The sequence below is a fragment of the Onychomys torridus genome, chromosome 4 (assembly GCF_903995425.1).
Source record: "Onychomys torridus chromosome 4, mOncTor1.1, whole genome shotgun sequence".
Classification (NCBI taxonomy): Eukaryota; Metazoa; Chordata; class Mammalia; order Rodentia; family Cricetidae; genus Onychomys; species Onychomys torridus.
Genome location: NC_050446.1, coordinates 123,381,316 through 123,392,249, shown reverse-complemented (window position 1 = coordinate 123,392,249; position 10,934 = coordinate 123,381,316). Strand labels below are relative to the sequence as shown.

The 10,934-nt window shown below is 52.5% G+C and overlaps 1 protein-coding gene across 1 annotated transcript in view; it reads left to right on the top strand.

Moving 5' to 3' along the window:
* Positions 1-7,855, top strand: part of Bpi (bactericidal permeability increasing protein) — a 23,295-nt gene extending 15,440 nt beyond the window's left edge. The window contains exons 10-15 of the mRNA XM_036183092.1: positions 705-872; positions 1,830-1,897; positions 2,749-2,791; positions 5,248-5,311; positions 6,046-6,122; positions 7,817-7,855. Of these exons, the coding sequence (XP_036038985.1) occupies positions 705-872; positions 1,830-1,897; positions 2,749-2,791; positions 5,248-5,311; positions 6,046-6,122; positions 7,817-7,855 (459 nt within the window). The remainder of the gene's footprint in view (positions 1-704; positions 873-1,829; positions 1,898-2,748; positions 2,792-5,247; positions 5,312-6,045; positions 6,123-7,816) is intronic.
* Positions 7,856-10,934: the final 3,079 nt, after the last annotated feature.

Below are 10,934 nucleotides of genomic sequence, written 5' to 3'. Positions count from 1 at the left end.
CTCCTCCGCCCCCCCTGCCCCCGAGCCCCCCTCCCCTCTCTGCCCCCCTCTCCCTTCCCTGATTCCTTCCTGTTCCTCTGCTTCCTGCCTCTCTCCGTGCTGTGAAGACAGGGATTTTCCATGCAGGTGCATAAGGCAGTTAAATGAACCAACCGTGCATGCAGCCTGTGCCGGTCACACCCATGTGTAGATGAGATTGCTATAGACGGTGGACTGGCAGGTTCCTTTTGCAGGCTGAATGGCTTAAACCAGAAATGCATTTCTCAGAGTTCTGTGGAGTGGAAGAGCAAGATCGGGGCTCTAGAAGGACAGTCTGCCAGCCACTAGTCCGAGGGGGAGGGGAGGGAAGGCTGGTGTTCCTTCTTCCGAGAAGAGCCCTCAGCTCAGAGCCCTGCACTCATGGCCTCATTCATCCTGGCTTCCGTAGAGGCCCATCTCTAAGCTATAATGTGAACTGCTGGGAAGGAGCTCAAGCATTTCATTTACAATAGTGTCTAGAAATTTCGACAAGGATTTGGTGGCTGAGGAGGTGTAGCTGGTAGAAGTGTCCAGGAGGTCTGTCTTGAACATTGGCCTTGTGGTTGCTGCTCTTACCTCGGCTGGATTGCCTGGGGGGGTGGGGGATGGACATCTTGCAGGGGTCTCAGGAACTTTCAATCAAAAAGGACCTCTCTGTCACTTGTCACTGGTACCGGGAACTGCAGGTGGCCATGAAGTTCCCCAGCACAGAGGTGCAGCTACTGATCACCACCTCCGAGCCTCCTCGCCTGACCATCCAGCCCTCAGGCCTCTCGCTCGAACCTGCCCTGGAGACCCAGGCCTTTGTGGTGCTCCAGAACTCCTCCTTGGTCCCTCTTTTCCTGCTTCACATGGTAAGCTGGGTGGGGACCCAGATTCAATCCCAAATACTCTGACTCTACAGACTGGGCCCAGAGACACCCACTCACCTGCTCACACTCCCACAGGCACCAATCACCAGCTGTCCTCTGTGTGTTTGCTTATTTATGTGTGGCTGTCACTCCCTTGTCCTTTTCCTTCATTCAGTCACTCATTCCTTCATGGCATCAAACGGTTCCCAGCAGCCTGTCTTTGGTGACTCAGTTATGCATGTGTGTGTTTTTCATCCATCCAGTCACCTATTTGTCCAATTTTTAATTAAGTTGGTTACTCATTCTTACATGAAATATGCTATGCCTTTTCCAGCCCCTACACCCATCACTTATTCAATTATTCATGGATTCCTTTGTTCAGTGAGTGGGTCCTTCATCCCTTATTCATCCACGCGTATCTTTGAGTATTCCTTCATCTGTGCATTTGCGTAACCCTTAATTTGTTCAAGTTTTCGTTCCATTGCTGATTTGTGTTCATTGGTTGGCTCACCCTATTGCTACACAGACAAACAGTTGTGGCCCCTGTATGTGTCCAGCATCTCCCCTAGCAGAGGACGCTAGAGGCCTGTGGAGTACCTACAGGAGGGTCTACAGCCTCCCAGCAGGGGGCGCTAGAGACCTGTGGCCGGTCTGCCCGACTTCAAGCTTAAGCCCACTTGGCAGCTGAAATAGGTTCTGATTCGGTTACCATAGGCCTTCTCTTCCTTAGTAGCTTCTGAGTGAAGCAGAGGGTGGCTAATGTGATTACAGGCCAGCCAGGACTTCCAGCCTGTGTCTCCTCCCCATCCCAGGCTGACAGTCCAGGATTCTCAGAACCACAAGGCCAAAGCCATTCTCCCTGCTTCCTGGGCTCTGTGGGTATGACCCAGAGGTATGGCCGCTCTGCTGGCCCTCTCCCGCCAGGGGTCAGGCCAGTTACCTGGGTCACTTGCTTTGCAGAACACAAATGCCTCTATGGAAGTGGATGCTGAAGGAGACAGACTTGTTGGAGAGCTGAAGCTAGAAAAGTGAGCTTGTGGGGACAGGAGGAGGTGGGTGCCCATCTGTTCCTGGGTCCATAGGAAAGTAGTGGCCTCCCTGCACACTCAGTCCTGGCCTTGGCCCGCCTGACCAAGCCTCAGACGGTGTGCAGTGGGCACACTGCCCATTTGCTCAAAGCCAGGCAGCGAATTGGATACTCGGGCCTGCCTGGGCAACTTAGCGAGACCCTGTCTCCAAGCAAAGCTGAAAAGGACTGAGAATATGACTTGGTGGTAGAGTGTTGGCCTGGCATGTATTGGGGCCCTGGGTTTTCTCCCCAGCACTGCCAAACCAAACAAGAAACCAAACTGATGCTGAGAGACAAGTGACTCACCCAGGCTCATACATAAGTGACCGCGTGTTCCAGTTTACTTGAAACGGCCTGGCTCTAGTGAGTAGGCTGTAGGTTCAGCTTAGCTGACAAGCCTGAAGCTTTCCGGCTGAGTAGAGCCAGGTGCCCCAGTGATGTCCTTGGGACCCTGAGTCACTCTGCCTCTTGGTTTGCTCTCCCTTGGGGCTTGGCTTCATTCCCTGTAGGCTGTCCCCACAAACAGCATCCTATGCGGCAAGAGAGAGACACTCTCTTGCCACACTCTCTTGCCTTGGGACCAGCTCCCACTGGGCAGCATGTTTGTCAGCACTGAGCAGGGAGATGGACTGTGTTTGGAGCTTAGGGTTTGGTCAGCAACACTAACCATTCTGGGGACGTGTGACTCCCCCCCAAGGGAGAGCCTGGGGCATGCCGGGAAAGCACATCTGGTCAGAAGCCGGGGTGGTGTCCATGGGTGGGTTCTGGGCCACTCAGGCCACCAGATGACCTCATCTCCCCTCCCTGCAGGCTGATGCTGGAACTGAAGCGCTCTGACTTCGGCTCTTTTAAGGTGAGTCTGAGCCCTGCTGAGGAGGCTCCTGGCTCAGCCCTATTAAGCTTGCCCTGTGGGCAGGCAAGCTGAGCCAGAGTCCCTGCCCCTTATACACTGTGCAGCCCCAGGCCAGGCACTTGCCCTCTGGGAACTCACTCCTCACCTGGGCTAGTGTGCTGGAATTCCACTGGGACAAAAACAACAGGAAAGAACGGCCTGGCATGTTTGTTGAAGGGACAAATTAATTACTTTACTGCCCCCCCCCCTCCTAGATAATAGACCATGAGATCAAGCTGAGTTCATTAACCCCAGCCCTTGAGAAGCAGAGGCAGGCGGATCTCTGTGAGTTTGAGACCAGCCTAGTCTACGTAGTAAGTTCTAGGCCAGCCAGGGCTACATAGAGAAACCATGTCTCAAAGAAAGAGGCAGGTGAGTGAGATTAGGGAAGGCCACCCTGAGGAGGTGATATTTGGCTGTGAACATGAGCCAGCAGCCCTGTGACAGGAACATCTTGGCATGTGTGGGGAATGTAAGAAACTAGGGTGGCTGGTGTAGAGTGAGCAGAGGACCGAAGATGTGGTCAGTGAAACAGGCTGGGACTGGATCACCCAGGGCCCTAAAATGGAGGGGAGAAGATGGAGGTAAGGACAATGAACAGCCTCGGGGAACCTGTCAGAGAACGAGGAGCTGTGGTTTATGCCACTCTTAGGGCCCTGTGGTTAGATAGAGGGGACGGTCTCAGGACACAAGAGTGTGACCACAGGGGTGTGAGGTTAGGAACAGAGGGAGAAGATGTTTGTGGGAAGGCATCGTGGTGGCATCGGAGGTCTGGCCACTTGGCTGCTCTAGGGCTGTCCCTCCTCCCTCAGCCCTGCCCATCGACCCATCAGTATGGCACCTCACACAGTGTACATCCACTGAGGCTAAGGCTCCTGGAGCACTGGCAGAGCCCTGCTTGGCAGAGTGCCTGCCTTCCCCACTGAGGGCCTTGGAGCCACCAGCTCCAGAATCACATGATCCCAGCCCGCCATCTCCAAGTCTGCTGAGAATCCATCCCGGATAATGGCGACCAGAAGGCCAGCCTGCCCCTCGCCTCCTGGGGCTCCTCCAGCTTCCTCTGCCCAGGCTGACTCCGGCTGGGAACTAACTTCTGCTCCTGCAGGAAGTGAAAACAGGCTCTCCCAGATGCAGAGCTAGGAGAGCACCAAGCTGAGGTGCTCCCGGGAGCACAGCCTGGGAAGCAAGCATGATGACTCCAGAAACGAAAGCATACATATTTACGACACATCTCTCATATTCTTATTAGGAGAGTAACCAGTGAGGACGGAAAAACTCAGCCATAACTCAGTAAACTAGAAAACCTTCAAGAGAAAGGAAGTTAGTGTGCACCTCTCGGTGACAACCCTAAATGTGGGGATCAATGTCACTGCTCAAGGCAGGCGTCCTGATGTGGGTTCAGGTTATTATTTGTTTGTTTGTTTGTTTATATTAGCCTCAAAACAACACATAGGCAGCACTAAGCACCCAGAACCTGCACCTTTGCAAACCTAAGCAGTGAAACTTATTTGTATTCCTAACATTCGCTTCGTGATTTAGAATATAGCCTTCCTGGCTTTTCAGTATGCTTCTTTAATTAAAATTCAGAATTCCTTGGTTCTGAGAGCCTACTTTTCCTGCCTCACACAATGGCCCAGCCCTGTGCTGATGGTTACATTTCTACAATATCCTGTTTAATGGCTCCCTACTATTTCTTGGTATCAAAGTAGCGCCACATCCCCCAAGTGAGTCCCCCTGCTGTTGGACTCAGTAGTTCCGTTAAATTGTCTTGTGGAAAGACTCCTGCTTCTCAGGTTTTGCTTTCATTCCATGTTATTGCTTTCTCTGAACCCAACCCGTCATAGGAAGGATGTATGAGGCCCGTTACTGCCCTCAAAACACATTTGAAATAAAGGCCTTGTCTGCCTGCCTCCCTCCCTCCCTCCCTCCCTCCCTTCTTTCCTTTCTTCCTCCTCTTCCTCCTCCTCCTTTGCTTTTTGTTTTTTTGAGACAAGGTTTTACCTTTGTAACCTTGACCTGGAACTTACTATATAGATCAGGCTCATGGAGTCCACCTTCCATCTGCCTGTGGCTCCTGAATGCTGGGATTAAAGGCACTGTGCCTGGCTTTGTTTGTTTGTTTTGAGCCAGGGCTCAGGGTCTCAGGAGTCTGTGTTGATCTCAAACTCATGATCCTCCTGCCTCAGCCTCTGAATCACAGGCATGTGGTTCCCATGTCTTGCTCATTTGCAAGGCTTTTGTTGGCCACAGCTGCCTTTCACAGTCCCTTACCAGATGCCCACTTTCCTGTGTCTCCTGTAACTTGTTCCCACTCTGGGTGCTTCTCCAGGCTGGGAGGCAGGTGGCAGGGAGAGGAGGTGTGACTGAAGAGCAGTTGCCCTGATGACCTAGCCCCGCCCCACCTTTCCCATCTAAAGGTGGAGTTACTGCAGGCTGCCCTAAACTACCTCATGCCCACGATGGTGGTGCCCAAGATCAACGGTAAGAAGCTTTGGAGAAACCATTGGTTTTCAGTCCTGGTCAGAATGGTGGGGTTGCTTGTCCGCAGGTCCTGACTCCTGGCCCAGGTTAGAGGGCAGAGGATGGGCCCCTTAAATGACCCCAAATGACATCTGACCCAAAAGTTGAGAGGGCAAAAGGAACTCACATGCCCTGGGCTCCTCCTCTGCTCCATTCCCTTATGAGATGTGAGATTGGGGGGAGGGATTATTGAGTGACTTTTTCAGGGTGGTGTGAAGCCAACATCTGTCCCCAGCTGGGGTTCACACCAGCAGTCCCGAGACTGACCTACCCAAGTTTATCTTCATGGGAAAGATGGGTCTATGGCGAATTCCTCGGGGCTGACCCAAGCCACCCCCAGTTACTAAACTAACCCCTGCACTTTCATGCCTCAGTTCCATCTCAGTTTATGGGTGCAAGGGTTGTTCGCCCCGGCTACTGCCCATCCACAGCTTCATCTGCAACACAGAGCAAGCAGCTCTGTGCACAGAGCCTGATCCCAGGTCCGTGCTCTGTCTGTGCGGCCCCTGGGTTCACTAAGGTGTGGACCCCCAGGAGGGAAGTCACTGGGGAGAGGCCCACAGAGGTCCTGCATGTGGGCTCGGGGGCCAATGGAGGACAAGGGGCAGGGCACAGACACCAGGGCAGCCTTCCTTCCTGGCACGCAAACCCGTGCCCGCCCCTGCTTCACCTTCCTCTCCTGTCTCACACCACAGAGAGGCTGCGGAGAGGTTTCCCTCTCCCTTTGCCTGCTGAGATCAAGCTCAACAACATCATGTTTCAGTCCTACCAGGTAAGTCACCAAGGTCTCGGTCACCAAATGTCCCCTAAGAATAGCAACCCTCCGCTGCCAAGCCACACTCTGCACCGAGCCCTTGCTGTCCTCACAACACCCTAGGACACAAGGAGAGCTGGCGCTTAGGAACCCTGGGCATTAAGTGAAGTTCACAGTCTAAGCCAGGCTCCTCACTTTCACACCATCGTCACTTGTTTCTATAAACGTGGACTCACCAAGTAGACACACACTTCTTTTTAGGTGAATGTGTTTGAGTGCCTAATATCAGATTATTTTTAAAAGCCGCTGTAGAAAGAGAGGGCAGAAGAAAGAGAGGCTTGGTCTGGCCTGAGGTGGGACCGTGTTCATGCACAGATGGGGTCGTCTTTGTCACCCACATGTGCAGATGGCCAAATGCCTATAGGAGAAGATGGGATACAGCCTCTTATAGGGATGGAAATTACTTCTGTAGACCTCAAGGGGAGCTGGGAAGTGGGGTCTTTCACAGGAAACTGTCACCTAGAGCATGGTGTGTGCTGCTGGTGTACCAGCATCATCCTGGTACATTTACCTACAGAGTTCTCCCAAGCCTATCCTGCAGGTGTGTGACACCCTGAGGTTTGCATGCCTTCCTCTGAGTTTCCCGGCCCCTGAGCTCCCGGGGCCTTCCCCTCAACTGTTCCAAGCTCCCTTTCTTGTTCTGTTCCCACCCACTGCATACCAGCAATCCCGGCTTTCCTCCCCAGGCATCTCCTCCCCATATTACTGGCGTTCTTGGTCACTCTCAGTAACTCCTCAAGCTCAGCAGCCACCACCCAGCTTCCCAGCCATGGGGCCAGCCTTTCTCTGTGCTGTACATGTCTTCCTAAGTTTCTGCACCCCAAGGCGCCGGACCCTACATCCCTAAACGTCCCCCAAAACCCATAACCCCACAGGGAAGCCCTGACCTGGCCCTGAGTTCCCGCCTCTGTTGACAGCTTGCTTTCCTGATGCGTGGCCCTTATGAGAAAGTACTGCATCACTAAGTTCCTCTCTCTAATGCCTGGTACTTTAGACCAGGGGGACTGGGAAACAGGCCACAGAGCAGAGGAATCTGTCCCCACCCTCCCAGCATCTCTGTTCCTGAATTTTTATCAAGGTCATCAAAAAAAAAAAAAGACCCCCAGAAAAATTTAATTCCTTCACTTAGAAACAGAGGGAAGGACACTCTGGGTAGAGAGTAATTTTTCGGCCTTAGTTGGAACCAGGTCTTTTGAGCTGCTGATGCAAGGCAGGGATGACAATGGAGGCCACCAAGGTGGCCGAGAGAACCCCTACCAGGGAAGCTGCTGACAGGGTCTCCAGCTGTCACTGCAGTTACACAGACCCTCTGCTGACACAGGTCCCCTGCTTCCTGCCTTCCTCAAACAGACTGGCCTTACTCTGCCCCCCATCTTAGCCAGGCCCCCCAAGTTTTCTTTTCTTAAATATGTGTATGTGTGTGTGTGGCTTGCACATTGTGTGTTTGAACGTGTGTGGATGCACGTGTATGTGCATGTGAACATGTGTGTGCATGCCTGTGGAGGCCAGAGGTGACGTGACGTGAAGTGTCTTCATCTGTCACTCTCTGAGACCTTATGTATTGACACAGAGTTTCTCAGCCAGGTCTCCTTCTTAAATCCCAACCCAGCAGCACAGGTGCACTTGAGCTCATGCTGTCTGTCTCTCCCTAGAATTTCCTGGTGCTCAGAGCAGATGTCCACCGGACCTGAGAGACCACCTGGGCCTGGGAGCTCTGCAGCCGCTCCCCAGGGGGCCACCACACTCACAGGATAGCCTGCTCCAGGAATCCTTTCATCTTCGGCCTTGCCTCCCCCCACACACACCCCTTGCTCAATTCCACAAGCTCAGCTCTAGCAATAACCCAAGCTAGTGGAAGCTGAGCACAGGAAAAGAGGGAGGTTTGAATGCCAGGGCCCCACGCCTCTTTCAGCAAAGCCCCTCCAGCATTGGCATTTCCGCTGGAACTGTGACATTACTTTGGACTTTGCAAAAACATCTGGTTTTTTCCCCCTGCGTATTCTGTGTGCTGGTGTGGCTTCTTGTCCATTCATTAGTGCACTCACTGGCTGTAGCCAGCGTGGCCTGCATGGATACTCTTGAGTCCCTGACACCTACATTAGCACAAAGTCCCGCTGTTGCAAGTGTCCTTGGGGCTTTCTTAATTGGAAAGGATGAGCCTGGCTTTCTAGGGTCCTGCAGTTTTGAGAGGTGGTGTGTCTACTGGGCTATGTTCCTGTCATCACTGCGTCACTATTGTCAGCTCTCCTGTGCAGCCTAGTGACTTCCTGCGGCCAATGCTGGCTGTTGTTCCTCACTACCACGTGGTGGCGCTGTTGAACACATGACCCGAAAAGTTGATTGTACCTCAGCAAGACACAGGCCAGGGTATGCAGTTCTTGTTTAGTGTACGTAGCACATCTTACGGTCTCCAGGCCCTGGTGTGGGAGCCATCAGTCCCAAGGTCTCCAGGACCGATGTGTTGGATCCTGCTGGGGGCTTTGAGACATTCCTTTCCTCAAGATATCTGATGGGACTGCCCAAGCCTGTTAGATGCATTTTATACGGATCAAGTAACCCCAAAGCCTCTCTGGGCTGGGGACCCTTCGGTCTGAGACCAGGATGATGAACAAGAATATATCTAAAGATTGAAGCAAGCGGTGGAGCCTGGGTACCATAATCAGTTTAGTTTTTTTGGGTTTTTTGTTTTGGTTTGGTTTTTTTGGATTTTGTTTGTTTGTTTTGGTTTTGGTTTTGGTTTTCCGAGACAGGGTTTCTCTGTAGCTTTCGAGCCTGTCCTGGACTAGCTCTGTAGACCAGGCTGGCCTCGAACTCACAGAGATCCACCTGTCTCTGCCTCCTGAGTGTTGGGATTACAGGCGTGCGCCACCACCGCCCGGCCAGTTTAGTTTTTAAAATGGCATTTCAGTGACATCTGAAAGCTTTGGAAAGGCAAAAGTGGAATAGAGTGACCAGGAGGAAAGGTTGGGAATTCAGACTTCAGCCAGGCTGATGATGGCCAAGACGGAGAGAAGTGTTTGGGGAGGGGGCGGGGAGTGGAGAGTAGATGAGTGACCTTCCTAAAGAAGGATGCACACACCTGCTGACATCATGACTCTGATACATGGATGCTGAGGTTCTAGGGCCGCTAACCCAAACCCACAGGGCCAGCCCAGCCCAGGAGGATCTCATTCATTCATCAATACATTCCGTTTCTCTCATCCTGGGACTCATTATGTCTTTCAGACTAGGTCACTGCCAATCACAAGCCCCACTTGTGGCAAAGCTGGGGTTCCTACACTCCTGCCCTCCTCAGAGCCCATGAACCTTCTGTTGCCTCCAGCAGTCTGGGGGGCTTGGCATGTTTAAGGTAGGAGTTCTGTATTCAGTTGCCTAGGTTACACACTGTAAAGGGGCACCAAGGCTCAGGAAACAAAAATCCTTCCTCTAATTTGTCCACCAGAAAGGTGCACCTGCTTCTTTTTGCTGATGGCTGGTGGAGGACCTGGCTTAGGACCAGAGGGCAGCCAGGAAGGCTGAAAGGAAGAGAGTAAGGAAGGCACCATGAGAGATGAGCCTGCTTTGGCCTCAAAAGCTAAGGGAAGTCCTTGGGGGGCTTTGAGCACAAGAGCGACACAATCCCGGGCTGCAGAGACGGCTCAGCCACTAAGAAAGCCGGCTGCTCTTGCAGAGGACCAGAGTTCAGTTCCCCTCAGGCAGCTCACAACCTCCAGTAACTGTAGCTCCAGGTGATGTGATACCCTCTTCTGATCTCTGTGGGCACCTGCATGCACATGCACATGCCTGCAGAGAGAGAGAGAGAGAGAGAGAGAGAGAGAGAGAGAGAGAGAGAGAGAAAGAGAGAAATCCAACCCTTTTGGTTTTTAGTTTTTGGTTTTCGAGACAGGGTTTCTCTAAATAGCCCTGGCTATCCTGGAACTCACTCTGTAGACCAGGCTGGTCTGGAATTCAGAGATCCGCCTGCCTCTGCCTCCTGAGTGCTGAGGTTAAAGGCATGAGCCACCACCACCCGGCCCAACTCATTTTTCTTTTTTTTTGGTCTCTCCTTGTGCTGCTACACATGGAGACACAGCCCTCTGCTCCTTCACCCTCTCTCCCATCATTCTCGTGGTGATTCGCTAAGGTTCTCCTGAGCTTTCTGGTTACTTTCCAACATACATGAGGCCCCCTGCTTTACCCTCTGAAGAACAGTGACGTCTGGGCCCTAAATGGGCAGGTGGAGCACATAGTTCCCCAAGAACATCTCTCCAGTGTCGGGGGAAAACAGCAGCATGGTCTGGATTAGAGAGGCATGTTCCCCAACACAGACCCGGATCAGGTCATCTGCAAAGTTGTTGTTTGAGCCATTTTCCTCCAGGCAGGGACACCTTGGTGCAAACAACCACAGGTGTGCCCTAAGTTCCTTCCAGGGTTGACAGGCTCTCAAGTTAAATGGCAGTGTGGCTGCCATGCTCTGTGATAGACTAAAGACCCTCAGACCGCATGCTCTGCATGAGTGAGTCTTATGTGTGGTTAATGCTGATAACCTATTCAGATTAACAAACACTTAGGAGACAGGTAAAGTGCATTCTGGGTGTTTCCAGAAAGGATTAGGTCATAGGATCTCTGACCTAGTGGGTGGATGAATTTCCTAATGGATTCTGACTGTGATGGTTGGGGGCAGGATGGAAGGTGGGAGACGAGGCATGCTTGGAGGAGGCAAGTCACTGGAAACACGTCTTTGGGGCTGCTTCTCTGGCCCGTCCTACAATCTTTCTCTGCTTCCTGTCT